The sequence below is a fragment of the Zea mays genome, chromosome 4, assembly GCF_902167145.1.
Source record: "Zea mays cultivar B73 chromosome 4, Zm-B73-REFERENCE-NAM-5.0, whole genome shotgun sequence".
Lineage (NCBI taxonomy): Eukaryota > Viridiplantae > Streptophyta > Magnoliopsida > Poales > Poaceae > Zea > Zea mays.
The window spans coordinates 32,466,320-32,487,134 of NC_050099.1; the positions used below are offsets into that span (position 1 = coordinate 32,466,320).

Genomic DNA, 20,815 nt, shown 5'->3' on the forward strand with positions numbered 1-20,815 from the left:
GTGCATGCTCTCAGCAACTTGGGGAAACCATCTTCATTCTGGCAAAAGCTAGTTTGGCACTGAACCTCCATCTGACTTTTGAGAGAAGGAAAGGGGGAAAACATTTTTGAAATGAAGGGATGAGAGCAAGAATTTTTTTAAGAAAATAGTTTTGACTCAAAAACTTTTGATCAGGCTAAGGGTTACGTTCTGCGGCCAACCTAACAGCTTTGATACCACCTAAAGCGCCCCAATCCTTTGGGACTCAAATGTGATGCAATTACTAGTCCTAGGAGGCTAGTAAACACATTTATACATCAGATGATTACAGATCTGCTTAAACGATACAAACCTATAAAGGTGGCGAACAACTTTAAGAGTTGGTCCACAACTCGGGACATATCATCAGAGTGGGGCTGAAGCAGCCCGATATACGCAGTGAAGCAATTCAGCGGTCCAACAGCCACAGGCAAGGTTGGGAACAGTCGTAACTCTTACCCGATCTCTTTTTTATGAAAAACAACAAATAAGCAAGGGTGAGTACAAACGTACTCAGCAGCCCACCTTCAACCGCGGAATGGGGAAATCAGATATAATGCATGGAATATGTGGAGCTCAAGATATTTTGCAGAAACATCAATATTTTATGCAGGGTTGTTTTGTAAAACATTTTGTATTTTTCAAAGCGCATCCTCTCCTAAAGGAGCAGGAAGTTTTTCAACATTAGAACAAAATCCCCTGGACTAAACCATCCAGGTATCTCAGTAGTTTCCCACTGGTTTTCATTTTCAAAAACAGCTACTGGACTTCCCGTCCACCATAGCTCACGGCTCAACCGCCGGACCTTTTAAAAACCACCTTTCTCAAACGCACCCTTTTTTGAAAACAAAACATTAATTGCCATACCATACCAGACTCGTCCATTCCTGTGGGCATGGACTATTCGAATAGGTTTTCAAACTCTGCGCAGAGGTGTACACTTTACCCACTAGTTCGGTTTCTGCGATCTCACCGTCATGAGACCCGAATGCCGAATCTCTTTCTTTCCTCGCACATCCTAACCTTAACAGTTATACCGGAAGGAGTTAGGCCACCGCCATGTCCAAACCGGACAAAATTTTCCCCCTCCTTATCCTCCCGGTGCTCCCCAGCCTTCATAACCCTGTGGTTGGATCGTACGAGTTCAGATTGAGTGACTGCCCACACAGTCTCGAGTGGTTGTACTTATCATGAGTACAGGTAGTGAAGGATGACAAACCGATCCTTATGTGAGGGGACAATCCTTCTGCTCACACCTAAACCAGCTGAGCCATCACCTTAGGCCCTCCCCTAAACCAGGGAGTCCCTGATCATCCCTACTCAAAGGTGATAAGGGTGAAAACCCTTCATCATACACATTTTGAAAAGCATTTTCTTTTGAAAACTCACACCTTTTCTCAAATCATTTGTAACAAATATATCAAGGATTGATTGCGGCAAGGGGCTGGGTGGCCATAATAACTTGTCTCAAAATCATATTATGCATAAAATAACAGGCTGAGGGTTGTGGTTGAAAAATCATAGGTAATTTATGCATCAAAGGGATCCAGTGAGCTTGCCGTGCTTATCCGGCGAAGGGGGAAGGGGAGCTCGCGGAACTGGCTTCTAGCTCCACTGCCTGGCGTAAACTTGCAGATCTGGCCTCCACGAGACGACACAAATGCTCCGATAACTATGCAACATGAACAAGCAAACATACAAACCAACAAGTATACCAACAAATATTTAGTATAGTGGTCAGAATAGTGATATATGGATGGGTAGAGTCTTGAGTAGAATCTGTGTCATGTGGTGTTGAGATACTGCTGGTGGTGGAGCGAAGGTGCTTACCAGGAGGGTGGACTAGAGACGAAGCGACACTATGCGTGTAGCCGGCAGAGCGGAGTAACTGAGTGGGTGGGGTGTTTTCCTTGGCTGAGGGTGTCGAGTGTGTGTGGAGAGGGAGAGGGTAGCTGGGTGTATTTATAACTGGGTGTATGTGGTGTAGCACAGTGAAGTTCACTGTTGGTGAGAATAGTGACGATTGAATCGTCTGACTTAATATGAACAGGAGAGTTATAGGCAGAATATGGAACAAGAGTATTTTGGGAGTTTTCTGGAATATGAACCATGCTTAAGGGATGACATGGTTGGATAGGGAATAGTTTGACAAGAATTTTAGAAACAAGAATGACTGAAATCTGAGTTTGGATGGAAGACTTTTGGATTTTATAATCATAGGGAGAAAAAGAAAAGGAAAGGAATATTCTTGGAATATTCTAGAATTTGAATATTTAGAGATATTTGGAAATGTATTTTTGAGCGGGGTGCGAGGAATTATTTTTGGGCTTTTCTTGGACAGAGGTTTATGTTGGTGGAAACTGTTCCTACCTACTGTGTCACATCAAACAGCAGTGAGGCGGGACCCAAATAGCTGGAATGTTGTGGTATTATGGTCCGAGTGGGCTGTGGTATCTTGGGCCAGGTTTTATAGGATTGAAGACGTATCCATACAAACATGGTTCGCCTTTCTTTTTGGAAGTCTGGCTTGAAAGAATCCCAAAGTTAAGTGTGCTCAACTTGGAGAAATCTAGGATGGGTGACCAGATGGGAAGTTCCCTACTGGAATGAATATCACAGTCACTGGAGTTTGTATGACTGGAATATGGGTCTGGCTGGTCTTAGGTGGACTCTAGGATGAGTGACCAGATGGGAAGTTCCCTACTGGAATGAAAATCACAGTCACCGGAGTTCGTATGACTGGAATATGGGTCTGGCTGGTCTTAGGTGGACTGGACAGCATGATGGATGAGTAGTTGAAATTTGGGGTGATCGGATGATCGATGAATAGTAACGATGAATAGTAACGGTGAATAGTGATGGTGAATAGTTCGTATGAACGAACGATGAACGGTGAATAGTGACGATGAACGAACGATGAACGATGAATAGGAACTATGAACGAACGATGAACGATCGAATGATCGAACGAACGATCGGAATTTCGGCAGCATAACAGCAGGAAAAAGATTATTTGGACGAACGAACGGACGAACGATCGAACGATCGGACGAACGGACGAACGAACCATGAACGATCGGACGAACGATCGAAGAACGACCGAACGATTCTTGTGCTAGTGTGTGCTTGTGTGGGAGGTGGAGTGGGAGTGGGCGTGTGGGTGTGGGGGGAGAGGGAGTTGCCATGAAATGGCTTGGGGTGGGATGAGAGGAGGCCCTTGCCCCTCTATTTATAGCCATGGTGGGGGGATTAGGGGGAGGGATGAGAGGATTAATGGGAGGATGAGAGGATTAGTGAGAGATTAGCATGGATTTGTCTTATATGAGTGTAATTAGCTTGTAGAGCTCACCGTATGACACCGAAGGCATACGTATACGTATGGGCATGAGGAAAGTTATGAAAAAAATATTTGTAGGGACTTCAAAAATGATGCTGAAGGTATTTCTCAGGAAGAAAATACTTGGAGATATATCGGTGTAATATTTGGTCAGTATTTCTGAAAGAGTTTGAGGGTGATCACTGAGGAAATATTTGTAGGATATTTTGAGGAGGATTTTAGAGAGAATATAGACCACTATATTTTACTTGTTGATATCAACTTGCAAACAAACATTTTGAAACAAAATTTGAAATTCATTTTAAATTTAGAGCGAGTTTAAGAATATTTTAGAATTTGAATTTTTGGGATGCTACAGTCTGGTGGCGCACCGGACTGTCCGGTGCGGCATACGACAGAAGCCTTCACCAAGGGCCATATTGGTGGTTAGGGCTATAAATACCCCCAACCACTACACTTCAATGTATCCAAGTTTTCAGCCATCAAACCTCATACAAGAGCTCTAGACTTTATTCCAAGACACAAACAAAGAGATCAAATCATCTCCCAAGTCCGGAATCACTCCAAACAAATTAGTGACTAGAGAGAGACTTTTGTGTTCTTTTGAGCTCTTGCACTTGGATCACTTTTCTTTTTCCCCATTTCTTGTTCCAAAGATCATTGTAATCAAAGCAAGAGACACCAATTGTATGGTGGTCCTTGTGGGGACTTAGTGTCCCGTTTGATTGAGAAGAGAAGCTCACTCGGTCTAGGTGACCGTTTGAGAGAGGGAAAGGGTTGAAAGATACCCGGTCTTTGTGACCACCTCAACGGGGAGTAGGTTTGCAAGAACCGAACCTCGGTAAAAAAAAATCACCGTGTCATCCGTTCTTATTCGCTTGTGATTTGTTTTTGCCCTCTCTTTCGGACTCGTTTACATTTTTAACGCTAACCCCGGCTTGTAGTTGTGCTTAAACTTTATAAATTTCAGATTTGCCTATTCACCTCCCTCTAGGCGACTTTCAGATTCAATCTCATTCTATGTTGATTGGACGAAATTGAGTGGGTTAAAATTCCAAACAAGTCAAAGAAAACTTCTTATTTTTTCTAATCTCATGAGAATAACCGAATAAGATCTTAGTTAGAATAAAACTCCTATGAAACTCCAAATAAAAATGATCTTATCTACTGTTATCACGGCCTGGCCGCCTTGTTGGCTCCAATATTTTGTGGTATGTTCCTACACTATGTAGACCTACATGTACCATTTTGGGACAATTATAACAGTGTTTTCTATAGCTAGTACATTTAGTTTGTTTATTTGAATTTCTTCGGAAAATTCAGATTTGAACTGCAGGTCACTCGAAACTTGGAAAACCGTGAATGCAAAAATGATATCCATGCTACATAGCACAAGTTACGACCGATTTCAGGAGCGGACCGGAAACTTCGAGCACCATGCTCACTCAACATGGCCGTGAACTTGCCATACAACTGTTTAAAAAATTTATAAACACAAACAAACTTAGAAAATCATGAAACTTGTCCACATGTCATGATATCATATGTAGAGTCTGTGATAAAAAATTTAGAATGTTTGGAGAAAGTTGTGAGACACTATGTGTAGAAACCTAAGAGAACCACACATGAAATCATAGAGTTTCAATGTGGATCTCTTAGGTTTGTACACATAGTGCGTTACAGCTTTCTCGAAACTTTTTCAAATTTTTATCACAGCCTCTACATATGATATCATGACACGTGGACAGGGTTCATGATTTTCTGACTTTGTTTCTGTTTTATACAATTTTTAAACACCTGGATGGCAAGTTTACGGTCATGTTGAGTGAGCATGGTGCTCGAAGTTTCCGGTTCGCTCCTGAAATCGGTCGTAACTTGTGCTATGTAGCATGGATATCATTTTTGCATTCACGGTTTTCCAAGTTTCGAGTGACCTGCAGTTCAAATCTGAATTTTCCGAAGAAATTCAAATAAACAAACTAAATGTACTAGCTATAGAAAAAACTGTTATAATTGTCCCAAAATGGTACATGTAGGTCTACATAGTGTAGAAACATACCACAAAAATTTTGGTGACCAAAATAAAAAAAATTAAAATATGCTTTGCCGAGTGTCTACAGAGGACACTCGGCAAAGACTATGTTTGCCGAGTGCCAGATATTTGACACTCGGCAAAGACTGACGGCCGTCAGTTGTAGACGGCCGCTAACGGCCCTTTGCCGAGAGCCATGTTTGCCGAGTGCTTGACCCTCGGCAAAGAAGTCTTTGCCGAGTGCTCGGCTGTGCCGAGTGTCCTACACTCGGTAAACTAGCTCTTTACCGAGCGCAGGACGTTGCCGAGTGCGGCACTCGGCAAAGCCGGATTTGCCGAGTGCCCGATAAAAAGCACTCGGCAAAGCCACCGGCACTCGGCAAAGGCGCGAATTCCGGTAGTGAATAATGTCAGTCGTTCACCGAACGGTCGGTGTGCTTATCAATCGATTGGTCCGATTGATATCAACTGAATTATATTGGAGTGTTTTTTAACAGTGGCATACACATTTATGTTATTTTTACATAACATAAATACGACAAAGTTTAATAGTGCTTACAAATAGATACATACATCTCAGCAAAGAAGACACATGACATCCAACTAGAAGCTAGTCAAAGAGAAGTGGGATAGGATAGAAATACCAACTAAGATTGCATATTTCAATTTTTCGGACGGGGTTCACCTGATTCAGGTAAACCGCTGAAAAAGAACATCCACCATCAAACATAGTTTCACCCAAAACATAAGATCAACTGTCTAACTGAAGGCACTACATCCACAAGAGCCACGACTACAAGGAAACATGCAGTATAGCACAACGTTGAATCAAGGTTAATCGCCTTGAGGAGGTTTCCACCATCGTCATCAGGATCGTCCCCAATCTGGTAATTTATTTTGGCATTAGCCACATGGACAAGCAGCCTGGCACCTTCTTGAAGCTCTTTTTTGCTTAGACCTGCCTAGTAAAGGATACAAGCACCAACATAGTGATGTCATTAGGTGAATTGATCAATATCTTATCCATGCATAATGATGACTCTGCAGTGGAGTCTTGTCATCTTAAACCACCTCGAGGGTGGGACCTTAGAACCTATCTTCTTTGTGCACATCTATTTTCTTGTGGTGCCTAGGGTACCCATAACTAGGGGTGCTAGAAAGGTAAAGACGGCTTGGTAGAGTTGTAATAAGTGGCCTAAGACTTTTAGGATCACCTTTCTCAATCAGCTAATAGTGGCCTAATTTGGACTATAGCCGTTAAATTATATATAGTACTCCATTTATCCTAATTTATAATTCGTTTGATTTTTTACCGAGTTCGATCGACTTGTCGTATTCAATTTTTTTTTTAAAAAAAATAAAAATTCAGCCATACTTAAAAGTATATCATATACTAAACAATATTACAGTAAAAATTAGTAATAAAAACTAATAAAATGAGTCTGCTAAATTTAGAGTAAAAAAATCAAATGAATTATAAACTGGAACGGGGGAGGTAGATAATAGCTTTACTCTTTATAAATAGCTATATCTAGAGATTGTGATGGCTATAACGGAAGATTTAGAACCATGCAGACAAATAATGATTGCTTTTTTTATACTTGATCTATCTTTTGGAGTCGAGAAGAAACCTGCTTTATATATATTTTTTTTCGTAAAGGAGATATATGTGTGTGTGCAGATTACAAGGCGTTTAGCCCAATAAAAAAAGAGAGGAAAAATACATAACATAGATTGTCTAACCAAGGAGGCCAGCTAAAACGGAGGTGGCAGTGACAGGTATAGCTGGGCAAAATAGCTGCCCACTGCTGGAGTCAGTCTAAGAGCACTTTCACTGCAGGCTTGGATTTATTTGATGATAAGCAAAAGGCTGCTCTCTAATCAGAAAATTGTGTGTTACCACACCATTAACACATCAGAGCTTGAAAGTAGGAGACATAGCAAGCATAACAGACACTAGGAAAGGTGAAAAGGATATGGTAAAACATGCATGGGAGAATAGCACAGGCAACGGCGAATGGTTTCCGTTTACATTACTACAGCTTCAGTTCAGTTCATTCAGGCAGGTAATTAACTAAGCTTCTACTCCTCTGGATGATGATGTCCAAGCACCGTCTTGGCCATGAGCTTCTTCTTCTCCTCTTCCTCCTCCTCCTCTAGATGGGGTCGCTGTTGATATGGCCCTTGGCCCCTCCATCCACGCGCGGAGCACCTCCCCTTGACCTGATCTCAACAGGCTGCGAACCAGCAGCGACAATAACAATAACAACAACGTTATTTCTATGGATCCGCCAGAGTTCCAAATGGGATACATGTGGATATGTATCCTCCTATAAAATTTGGCGTCGCCAGATACTCTGCTAGGATTCCAGGCAGCTCCGAGTTCATCGAAAACCTTAAGCTATGGAGAAAAGACGAGCCATATGACCATATGCATATAAAGTACATGCTGAGATGAGAGCAGACATAGACCTGAGTTGCCACTGACGTGGTCTCTGTCGTCGCACCAGCTGCAGAAACAACAGGGTGGAATGGAATCAGCTGCAATAGAGGAGGATGCCCTTTCTGTTGAGAGGGAGCTAGCTGCACTGCATGGGCGGCTGAACTATTACCGGCATCCTTGTAAGCGGCGCCGGCGCCGGCGCGGCCGCAGCTAGCGATGCGGCCGACGAGGCCAAAGAACTTGATCTTGAGCTGCGCAGCAAGCTTCGCCATGGCCGTTAGACGCGCTACCAAAGTACCCGTTAGAATTATAGTCATTTTCCGTACCATTGTAATTTCCATAAATTAACATTATGATAATGACATATAATAGATAATCAAACATACATAACATGATCTCAAAAATATCCATAAAATATGAATTATGAGAACACAAAGCATATGAAGCATGTAAATCATATAAATAAAATAAGTATATAAACATGGTTCATGGATTATTGCGAAACAACTGGAAATAAACAGATAACAATATAAACAGGATGACTGTAAAATTAAGACAGACAGATATAACATATTATAATACGATAGAAAAAAGCTACATACGACATATATAATATGCAGAATATAAAACTGTAATGAACTGAATTGATCATACCCGCCCATGCGCTCCGAGGATCCTGATCCTTGTCCAACTTCTCTTGTTATCCGATCGAGATGAAGATGCCAAGAACCAGCGATGAAGACAACGACAGACGTTGGGCAGTCGCGTAGACGCTCCCCAAAAACCTAATTGTCGATCCCCCGTGCAAGGTCTCGAACGGCACCGGCTTCGGAGGCACCTGCCCTCTCGCTTCTCTGTGCGCGCAGAGTCACGAGATGGAAATACCCTCACTCGGCGGCTGGACTGTGCGACTGAAAGTGTTTCTCGCGTGTACCGAGTGACAGGGGTGCTCCTCTATTTAACCTCTCGCAGAGGGAAGCTGAAGGAGAAAGGTCGCCAAGTCACGCCAAAAGTCGGCCAGCTCTAGCCGAGTTATGCCATGAGTCGGCCAGCTCTCGCCGAGTCACGCCATGAGTCGGTAGCTGAAAGAGAAGGGTCACTCGGCAGGCTGACGAAGAGACAGGGTCACTCGGCAGACGAAGAGACAGGGTCACTCGGCTGACGTACGCGGTTAGTGAGTGCTAAAAATTAACACAACCACCCCACGCCCGCTCGCCTGCCTGCCTGCCTGCCTCGCCTCGCCTCGCCTCGCCACGCCACGCCACGCCACGCCCGGCCCGGCCAGCGGCGGCGCGCGCGCGCGTGTGGCACGCCCTTGTCCATTTCTTGACTTCTCAAGTTAAGTGGAATAAATCCCACCATATAAGTCAAGGCAAAAGACCCTTGGACTTCCAATGTGGTACTATTGGTATTCTCCACCATTACACACCATAGAGTTTATTCAATAAATGGGCCAAGCCCATAAAAGATCCAACAATCCCCACCAAACTCTAGGGTTTGTAATGATGAAGTATCAGAATCACAATCCTTTGATATACCAGTGTTTCGATGGAGACTGTTAAGTTGAACATCCATCTAGAATAAGAGTTTCACTCATTCACAACTGAACAATGGACTATGCCTTGAATTGACAGTTTTGTGCGAAATAAGATTCACTCAAATCCTTTGCTGATACTAGGCTGCAAAAGGGTATTCCCGCTGTTTAGAAGCATATAAGTCACACTTCAGTGCCTTTCATGAGTATTTAGGGATTACCCAAGTCCCATAGACTGTGACCAGCAGTCTGACTCATATAGGTGTATTCCTCAAAAGATGTTCTGTAGGACAACATCTCACCTTTATAAGACTCTTGGAATACATTAAGGTAAAAACCATCCTGCCTTACAGATAGGAAAGATGTGCATCAGAAATGAGTTAAAGAAGGGATCTTTCCTCACAATCTACTCCTAGCTTGTTTCTCCACTCTACTTCACGGGATCTCCGATCACATAGAGTAGGTTACCACTAGAGTAGATCTCACATGGGTCTCATACCCATTTCCCTCGATGCACTTTCTATCACATTGCGTGATAGACCCTTAGTGAATTGATCTGCCAGATTATTTGATGTGTGTACATAATCCACAGTTATAACTCCGGAGTTTTTCAACTTTCTGACAGATTTCAATCTCCTCTTAACATGCCTTGTAGACTTCATGTTATTCCTAGAACTGTTAACCTTTGTAATCACCATTTGGTTGTCACAGTTCATGGAAATAGCCGGTATCGGTTTTTCAACTACCGGTAAGTCCAATAGGAAACCACGAAGCCACTCGGCCTCAGCCCCAGCAGTGTCTAATGCTGCGAGTTCTGCTTCCATTGTAGACTTCGTTAAGATAGTCTGCTTGCAAGACTTCCAGGAAACAGCGCCACCTCCAAACAGAAACACATATCCGCTTGTGGCATAAAGCTCATCAGCATCAGAAATCCAGTTGGCATCACAATAGCCTTCCAGCACTTTTGGGTTTCCGGTATAATGAATATCATATGTCATAGTACCTTTCAAATACCGCAACACTCTCTCAAGAGCACGCCAGTGATCATCTCCTGGTTTCGACACAAACCGACTTAGCTTACTCACAGCATAAGAGATGTCTGGCCTTGTTGCACTTGCAAGGTACATGAGCGAGCCAATGATCTGGGAGTATGTCAATTGATCCCTTGCTATTCTCCGATTCTTTCTTAATAGCACACTAGGGTCATAAGGTGTTGGAGCAGGATCACAGTCACTAAAACCAAAGCGACTCAATACCTTTTCCACATAATGGGATTGTAACAAAGTTACCCCACCATCAGCTTCTCTAACAAGCTTGATGTTTAGAATGACATCAGCCTCTCCCAAATCTTTCATCTCGAAATTGCTCGATAGAAGATTTTTAACTTCCTCAAACACATTGAGATTTGATCCAAAGATCAAAATGTCATCAACATAAAGGCACAGCATAACAGACTCACCCCCACCATACCGATAGTATACACACGTGTCAGATTCATTTACAACAAAGCCAGCTGCTGTAAGAGTATTATCAAACTTTTCATGTCATTGCTTAGGTGCTTGTTTTAGGCCATATAATGATTTTATCAACCTGCACACCTTGTTCTCTTGACCATCCGCAATGAACCCTTCTGGCTGATCCATATAGATCTCCTCATCCAACTCTCCATTTAGGAAAGCTGTCTTAACATCCATCTGATGAATGATAAGACCATAAGAGGCTGCCACGGCTATTAATGTGCGAATCGTAGTCAATCGAGCCACTGGTGAGTAGGTATCAAAGAAATCTTCACCCTCCTTTTGGGTATATCCTTTGGCCACAAGCCTTGCCTTGTACCTCTCGATTGTACCATCAGGCCTAAGCTTTTTCTTGAAGATCCGTTTGCAACCTATAGGTTGATAACCACAAGGACGGTCAACGACCTCCCAAGTTCCATTAGACATAATAGATTCCATCTCACTCCTTACTGCTTCCTTCCATAAGTCAGCATCAGGAGAGGAATATGCCTCACTAATGGTAGTTGGTGTGTCTTCCATAAGGTACACTATAAAGTCATTACCAAAGGATTTTGATACCCTCTGTCTCTTGCTCTTTCGAGTGACTATAGTGTCATCCTCCTCAGGGATGTGCACGTGAGAATCCTCTGCATGATCTATAGGAATCGACAGATCGTGCTCATGGGGAATTATAGTCTCATGACTTGTATCACTAGGTGTATTCTTCATGGGAAACTCATTCTCAAAAAATGTTGCGTCTCTTGATTCCATGATAGTATCAACATACATATCAGGCACATCAGATTTTATAATTAAGAACCTATACCCAGTGCTGTGAAAAGAGTACCCAAGGAATATACAGTCAACAGTTTTAGGCCCAAGTTTACGCTTTTTGTTGATTGGCACATTTACTTTAGCCAAGCAACCCCAAGTGCGCAAATACGAGAGATTTACTCTTCTCTTTTCCCATTCCTCAAATGGAGTGATCTCTTTGTTCTTTGTTGGAACTCTATTCAGGACATGACATGCTGTCAAAATCGCCTCACCCCACCATGCCTTGGATAATCCCGCTGTACTCAACATGGCATTCACCAAATCTGTTAGAGTGCGGTTTTTCCTTTCAGCAATCCCATTGGATTGTGGTGAGAATGGCGGTGTCCTCTCATGAATAATACCATGTTCCACGCAGAACTCATCGAACACATTAGAGAAATATTCTCCACCTCGGTCGGACCTTAAACGTTTTATTTTCCTCTCAAGTTGGTTCTCAACTTCAGCTTTATAGGCCTTAAAATAACTGAACGCTTCATCTTTTGATTTTAAGAGATACACATAACAAAATCTAGTGGAGTCATCTATAAAAGTGAGAAAGTATCTTTTACCACCTTTGGTCAAAATTCCATTCATCTCGCACAGATCAGAATGAACAAGTTCTAGAGGTGCCAAACTCCTCGCCTCAGCAGCCTTGTGTGGCTTGCGGGGTTGTTTTGATTCAACACACACATGGCACTTAGACTTTTTGACCAAGTTAAATTTAGGAATTAAATTTATATTTGCTAACCGCATAAGACAGCCAAAGCTTGCATGACAAAAACGTGAATGCCATAAATCTGACTCATCAGAAAAATTAACAGAATTCACCATTTTATTACACACATCATGCAGTGATAAGCGGAACAAGCCTCCGCAGTCATATCCTTTACCAACAAAAATACCATGTTTAGACACAACACATTTATTAGACTCAAGAACAACTTTGTATCCATCTCGACATAGCATAGACGCGCTAACAAGATTCTTCTTGATAGAGGGCACATGCTGCACGCTCTTCAATGGCACCGTCTTTCCCGAAGTAAACTTCAGAATGACCGTACCAACACCAAGAACATGAGCACGCGACCCATTTCCCATTAACAAGGCGCCAGACCTCCCGACCTGGTAGGAATTGAACATAGAGGCATCAGCACACACATGAATGTTTGCACCACTGTCCATCCACCACTCAGGTGAATTACAGACTGAAAGAACAAATGGTAAAGAATTACCATACCCAGATGTTCCTCCTTCAGTTTCAGTGGTTACAACATTAGCTGATTTCTTGTCCTGTGTGAACTTGCGATCAGGGCACTCTCTAGCCCAATGTTGATCACTGCCACAGACAAAGCATCCTCCCTTTCCCTTGTTATTGTTGTTCTTCTTTTTAAATTGTGCTGTATGAACAGGTTTATTTGCATTCTCTTGTTTGTTCTGGTTTTTCTTCTTGTTAAACTTGCGGAAGTTTCTCTTCTGCACCACATTAGCAGTAGAGGTCTCCACACCTTTTCCATTGTCCTTTGATCTAGCTCTTTCCTCAACATCAAGAGTACCAATGAGCTCATCCACATTGAACTCTTGTCTCTTATGTTTGAGAGAGGTAGCAAAGTCCTTCCAAGAAGGTGGCAACTTGGCGATTATACCGCCAGCCACAAACTTGTCAGGCAAAGGACAAGGAAAAAGTTCGAGTTCCTTAGCTAGTGCCTGAAACTCATGAGCCTGTTCCACTACAGATCGGTTCTCAACCATCTTGTAGTCATACAGCTGCTCCATGAGGTACAGCTCGCTACCAGCGTCAGTTACTCCAAACTTTCCGACAAGTGCATCCCACAGCTCTTTCCCTGTGGGAAGGATGATATAGCTTTTCTGGAATTTTGTGTCCAGTGCGCTAATCACTGCTCCTCTAAAGAGGTTGTCTTCAGCCTTAAACTTAGCCTCATCCTCAGGAGGTAAGTTGGCAGGCTTGCCCTCAGCGGCATGAAAACAAGACATTGCAGTTAGCCACAATTCCATCTTAGCTTTCCATATCAAGAAGTTTTTACCATCAAAAGGATCAGGCTTTAGCACAGCAGCAAAACCTCTGACAGAAAAATGCCTAACATTAGGTTTCTGGATTGTTAGAATTATAGGCATTTTCCGTACCATTTTAATTCCATAAATTAACATTATGATGATGACATATAATAGATAATCAAACATAGATAACATGATCTAAAAAATATCCATAAAATATGGATCATGAGAACACAAAGCATATGAAGCATGTAAATCATATAAATAAAATAAGTATATAAACATGGTTCATGGATTATTGCGGAACAACTGGAAATAAACAGATAACAATATAAACATGATGACTGTAAAATTAAGACAGACATATATAACATATTATAATACGATAGAACAAAGCTACATACGACATATATAATATGCAGAATATAAAACTGTAATGAACTGAATTGATCATACCCGCCCATGCGCTCCGAGGATCCTGATCCTTGTCCAACTTCTCTTGTTATCCGATCGAGATGAAGATGCCAAGAACCAGCGATGAAGACAACGACAGACGTTGGGCAGTCGCGTAGACGCTCCCCAAAAACCTAATTGCCGATCCCTCGTGCAAGGTCTCGAACGGCACCGGCTTCGGAGGCACCTGCCCTCTCGCTTCTCTGTGCGCGCAGAGTCACGAGATGGAAATACCCTGACTCGGCGGCTGGACTGTGCGACTGAAAGTGTTTCTCGCGTGTACCGAGTGACAGGGGTGCTCCTCTATTTAACCTCTCGCAGAGGGAAGCTGAAGGAGAAAGGTCACCGAGTCACGCCAAGAGTCGGCCAGCTCTAGCCGAGTTATGCCATGAGTCGGCCAGCTCTCGCCGAGTCACGCCATGAGTCGGCAGCTGAAGGAGAAGGGTCACTCGGCTGGCTGACGAAGAGACAGGGTCACTCGGCAGACGAAGAGACAGGGTCACTCGGCTGACGTACGCGGTTAGTGAGTGCTAAAAATTAACACAACCACCCCACGCCCGCTCGCCTGCCTGCCTGCCTGCCTGCCTCGCCTCGCCTCGCCTCGCCACGCCACGCCACGCCACGCCACGCCCGGCCCGGCCGGCGGCGGCGCGCGCGCGCGTGTGGCACGCCCTTGTCCATTTCTTGACTTCTCAAGTTAAGTGGAATAAATCCCACCATATAAGTCAAGGCAAAAGACCCTTGGACTTCCAATGTGGTACTATTGGTATTCTCCACCATTACACACCATAGAGTTTATTCAATAAATGGGCCAAGCCCATAAAAGATCCAACAATCCCCACCAAACTCTAGGGTTTGTAATGATGAAGTATCAGAATCACAATCCTTTGATATACCAGTGTTTCGATGGAGACTGTTAAGTTGAACATCCATCTAGAATAAGAGTTTCACTCATTCACAACTGAACAATGGACTATGCCTTGAATTGACAGTTTTGTGCGAAATAAGATTCACTCAAATCCTTTGCTGATACTAGGCTGCAAAAGGGTATTCCCGCTGTTTAGAAGCATATAAGTCACACTTCAGTGCCTTTCATGAGTATTTAGGGATTACCCAAGTCCCATAGACTGTGACCAGCAGTCTGACTCATATAGGTGTATTCCTCAAAAGATGTTCTGTAGGACAACATCTCACCTTTATAAGACTCTTGGAATACATTAAGGTAAAAACCATCCTGCCTTACAGATAGGAAAGATGTGCATCAGAAATGAGTTAAAGAAGAGATCTTTCCTCACAATCTACTCCTAGCTTGTTTCTCCACTCTACTTCACGGGATCTCCGATCACATAGAGTAGGTTACCACTAGAGTAGATCTCACATGGGTCTCATACCCATTTCCCTCGATGCACTTTCTATCACATTGCGTGATAGACCCTTAGTGAATTGATCTGCCAGATTATTTGATGTGTGTACATAATCCACAATTATAACTCCGGAGTTTTTCAACTTTCTGACAGATTTCAATCTCCTCTTAACATGCCTTGTAGACTTCATGTTATTCCTAGAACTGTTAACCTTTGTAATCACCGTTTGGTTGTCACAGTTCATGGAAATAGCCGGTATCGGTTTTTCAACTACCGGTAAGTCCAATAGGAAATCACGAAGCCACTCGGCCTCAGCCCCAGCAGTGTCTAATGCTGCGAGTTCTGCTTCCATTGTAGACTTCGTTAAGATAGTCTGCTTGCAAGACTTCCAGGAAACAGCGCCACCTCCAAACAGAAACACATATCCGCTTGTGGCATAAAGCTCATCAGCATCAGAAATCCAGTTGGCATCACAATAGCCTTCCAGCACTTTTGGGTTTCCGGTATAATGAATACCGTATGTCATAGTACCTTTCAAATACCGCAACACTCTCTCAAGAGCACGCCAGTGATCATCTCCTGGTTTCGACACAAACCGACTTAGCTTACTCACAGCATAAGAGATGTCTGGCCTTGTTGCACTTGCAAGGTACATGAGCGAGCCAATGATCTGGGAGTATGTCAATTGATCCCTTGCTATTCTCCGATTCTTTCTTAATAGCACACTAGGGTCATAAGGTGTTGGAGCAGGATCACAGTCACTAAAACCAAAGCGACTCAATACCTTTTCCACATAATGGGATTGTAACAAAGTTACCCCACCATCAGCTTCTCTAACAAGCTTGATGTTTAGAATGACATCAGCCTCTCCCAAATCTTTCATCTCGAAATTGCTCGATAGAAGATTTTTAACTTCCTCAAACACATTGAGATTTGATCCAAAGATCAAAATGTCATCAACATAAAGGCACAGCATAACAGACTCACCCCCACCATACCGATAGTATACACACGTGTCAGATTCATTTACAACAAAGCCAGCTGCTGTAAGAGTATTATCAAACTTTTCATGTCATTGCTTAGGTGCTTGTTTTAGGCCATATAATGATTTTATCAACCTGCACACCTTGTTCTCTTGACCATCCGCAATGAACCCTTCTGGCTGATCCATATAGATCTCCTCATCCAACTCTCCATTTAGGAAAGCTGTCTTAACATCCATCTGATGAATGATAAGACCATAAGTGGCTGCCACGGCTATTAATGTGCGAATCATAGTCAATCGAGCCACTGGTGAGTAGGTATCAAAGAAATCTTCACCCTCCTTTTGGGTATATCCTTTGGCCACAAGCCTTGCCTTGTACCTCTCGATTGTACCATCAGGCCTAAGCTTTTTCTTGAAGATCCGTTTGCAACCTATAGGTTGATAACCACAAGGACGGTCAACGACCTCCCAAGTTCCATTAGACATAATAGATTCCATCTCACTCCTTACTGCTTCCTTCCATAAGTCAGCATCAGGAGAGGAATATGCCTCACTAATGGTAGTTGGTGTGTCTTCCATAAGGTACACTATAAAGTCATTACCAAAGGATTTTGCAACCCTCTGTCTCTTGCTCTTTCGAGTGACTATAGTGTCATCCTCCTCAGGGATGTGCACGTGAGAATCCTCTGCATGATCTATAGGAATCGACAGATCGTGCTCATGGGGAATTATAGTCTCATGACTTGTATCACTAGGTGTATTCTTCATGGGAAACTCATTCTCAAAAAATGTTGCGTCTCTTGATTCCATGATAGTATCAACATACATATCAGGCACATCAGATTTTATAATTAAGAACCTATACCCAGTGCTGTGAAAAGAGTACCCAAGGAATATACAGTCAACAGTTTTAGGCCCAAGTTTACGCTTTTTGTTGATTGGCACATTTACTTTAGCCAAGCAACCCCAAGTGCGCAAATACGAGAGATTTACTCTTCTCTTTTCCCATTCCTCAAATGGAGTGATCTCTTTGTTCTTTGTTGGAACTCTATTCAGGACATGACATGCTGTCAAAATCGCCTCACCCCACCATGCCTTGGATAATCCCGCTGTACTCAACATGGCATTCACCAAATCTGTTAGAGTGCGGTTTTTCCTTTCAGCAATCCCATTGGATTGTGGTGAGAATGGCGGTGTCCTCTCATGAATAATACCATGTTCCACGCAGAACTCATCGAACACATTAGAGAAATATTCTCCACCTCGGTCGGACCTTAAACGTTTTATTTTCCTCTCAAGTTGGTTCTCAACTTCAGCTTTATAGGCCTTAAAATAACTGAACGCTTCATCTTTTGATTTTAAGAGATACACATAACAAAATCTAGTGGAGTCATCTATAAAAGTGAGAAAGTATCTTTTACCACCTTTGGTCAAAATTCCATTCATCTCGCACAGATCAGAATGAACAAGTTCTAGAGGTGCCAAACTCCTCGCCTCAGCAGCCTTGTGTGGCTTGCGGGGTTGTTTTGATTCAACACACACATGGCACTTAGACTTTTTGACCAAGTTAAATTTAGGAATTAAATTTATATTTGCTAACCGCATAAGACAGCCAAAGCTTGCATGACAAAAACGTGAATGCCATAAATCTGACTCATCAGAAAAATTAACAGAATTCACCATTTTATTACACACATCATGCAGTGATAAGCGGAACAAGCCTCCGCAGTCATATCCTTTACCAACAAAAATACCATGTTTAGACACAACACATTTATTAGACTCAAGAACAACTTTGTATCCATCTCGACATAGCATAGACGCGCTAACAAGATTCTTCTTGATAGAGGGCACATGCTGCACGCTCTTCAATGGCACCGTCTTTCCCGAAGTAAACTTCAGAATGACCGTACCAACACCAAGAACATGAGCACGCGACCCATTTCCCATTAACAAGGCGCCAGACCTCCCGACCTGGTAGGAATTGAACATAGAGGCATCAGCACACACATGAATGTTTGCACCACTGTCCATCCACCACTCAGGTGAATTACAGACTGAAAGAACAAATGGTAAAGAATTACCATACCCAGATGTTCCTCCTTCAGTTTCAGTGGTTACAACATTAGCTGATTTCTTGTCCTGTGTGAACTTGCGATCAGGGCACTCTCTAGCCCAATGTTGATCACTGCCACAGACAAAGCATCCTCCCTTTCCCTTGTTATTGTTGTTCTTCTTTTTAAATTGTGCTGTATGAACAGGTTTATTTGCATTCTCTTGTTTGTTCTGGTTTTTCTTCTTGTTAAACTTGCGGAAGTTTCTCTTCTGCACCACATTAGCAGTAGAGGTCTCCACACCTTTTCCATTGTCCTTTGATCTAGCTCTTTCCTCAACATCAAGAGTACCAATGAGCTCATCCACATTGAACTCTTGTCTCTTATGTTTGAGAGAGGTAGCAAAGTCCTTCCAAGAAGGTGGCAACTTGGCGATTATACCGCCAGCCACAAACTTGTCAGGCAAAGGACAAGGAAAAAGTTCGAGTTCCTTAGCTAGTGCCTGAAACTCATGAGCCTGTTCCACTACAGATCGGTTCTCAACCATCTTGTAGTCATACAGCTGCTCCATGAGGTACAGCTCGCTACCAGCGTCAGTTACTCCAAACTTTCCGACAAGTGCATCCCACAGCTCTTTCCCTGTGGGAAGGATGATATAGCTATTCTGGAATTTTGTGTCCAGTGCGCTAATCACTGCTCCTCTAAAGAGGTTGTCTTCAGCCTTAAACTTAGCCTCATCCTCAGGAGGTAAGTTGGCAGGCTTGCCCTCAGCGGCATGAAAACAAGACATTGCAGTTAGCCACAATTCCATCTTAGCTTTCCATATCAAGAAGTTTTTACCATCAAAAGGATCAGGCTTTAGCACAGCAGCAAAACCTCTGACAGAAAAATGCCTAACATTAGGTTTCTGGATTGTTAGAATTATAGGCATTTTCCGTACCATTTTAATTCCATAAATTAACATTATGATGATGACATATAATAGATAATCAAACATAGATAACATGATCTAAAAAATATCCATAAAATATGGATCATGAGAACACAAAGCATATGAAGCATGTAAATCATATAAATAAAATAAGTATATAAACATGGTTCATGGATTATTGCGGAACAACTGGAAATAAACAGATAACAATATAAACATGATGACTGTAAAATTAAGACAGACATATATAACATATTATAATACGATAGAACAAAGCTACATACGACATATATAATATGCAGAATATAAAACTGTAATGAACTGAATTGATCATACCCGCCCATGCGCTCCGAGGATCCTGATCCTTGTCCAACTTCTCTTGTTATCCGATCGAGATGAAGATGCCAAGAACCAGCGATGAAGACAACGACAGACGTTGGGCAGTCGCGTAGACGCTCCCCAAAAACCTAATTGCCGATCCCTCGTGCAAGGTCTCGAACGGCACCGGCTTCGGAGGCACCTGCCCTCTCGCTTCTCTGTGCGCGCAGAGTCACGAGATGGAAATACCCTGACTCGGCGGCTGGACTGTGCGACTGAAAGTGTTTCTCGCGTGTACCGAGTGACAGGGGTGCTCATCTATTTAACCTCTCGCAGAGGGAAGCTGAAGGAGAAAGGTCGCCGAGTCACGCCATGAGCAGCTGAAGGAGAAGGGTCACTCGGCTGGCTGACGAAGAGACAGGGCAGCTGAAGGAGAAGGGTCACTCGGCTGACGTACGCGGTTAGTGAGTGTTAAAAATTAACACAACCACGCCTGCCTGCCACGCCCGGTCCGGCCGGCAGCGGCGCGCACGCGCGCGTGGCATGCACTTGTCCATTTCTTGATTTCTTAAGTTAAGTGGAATAAATCCCACCATATAAGTCAAGGCAAAAGACCCTTAGACTTTCAATGTGGTACTATTAGTATTCTCCACCATCACACACCATAGAGTTTATTCAACAAATGAGCCAAGTCCATAAAAGATCCAACAGTACCAAGGGAGCTGCCGGCCGGCCGGGCTTGGTGAATGGCGTGAGAGCACCTATCGATGAGCTCACCTGAATCTAGTGGGAGTGACTCACCACTCCCCCACGGACCTCGTATCTAAATACTGCAGCCAAGCACCTTTCACTAGCTAGCTACCTCAGTAGTGGACCAAGCCTATAGGCTCTGTGGATCACAGGCGTGCTGCTGCAGTTAGGCAGGCACTTCTCCGGATTTTTTTTAGTTCCTGCCGTGCCATAGCATAGCACATTAACACCCGCTCCTAATATAACTACCTAGGATGCTCAAGCAAGAGCGCTA

At 43.1% G+C, this 20,815-nt stretch overlaps 1 protein-coding gene across 1 annotated transcript; it reads right to left on the reverse strand.

The window, feature by feature from the left end:
• Positions 1–7,216: 7,216 nt before the first annotated feature.
• On the reverse strand, positions 7,217–20,585 carry LOC100276312 (uncharacterized). Its single transcript, NM_001363951.1, has 4 exons — positions 20,506–20,585; positions 8,000–8,128; positions 7,860–7,897; positions 7,217–7,624 (listed from the first exon to the last, which is right to left on the reverse strand). The coding sequence occupies exons 2-4, from the start codon at positions 8,100–8,102 to the stop codon at positions 7,544–7,546; spliced, it is 222 nt and encodes a 73-aa protein (NP_001350880.1). The 5' UTR covers positions 8,103–8,128; positions 20,506–20,585; the 3' UTR covers positions 7,217–7,543.
• Positions 20,586–20,815: the final 230 nt, after the last annotated feature.

What these genes read in the sequence shown, in the direction of transcription:
- LOC100276312 (NM_001363951.1), bottom strand. Translation starts at nt 8,102, where the DNA reads ATGGCGAAGCTTGCTGCGCAGCTCAAGATCAAGTTCTTTGGCCTCGTC. An exon ending in CGCCGCTTACAAGGATGCCG is followed by an intron (nt 7,898 to 7,999) that starts GTAATAGTTCAG and finishes TTGTTTCTGCAG; the next exon opens with CTGGTGCGACGACAGAGACC. An exon ending in CCACGTCAGTGGCAACTCAG is followed by an intron (nt 7,625 to 7,859) that starts GTCTATGTCTGC and finishes GCTGGTTCGCAG; the next exon opens with CCTGTTGAGATCAGGTCAAG.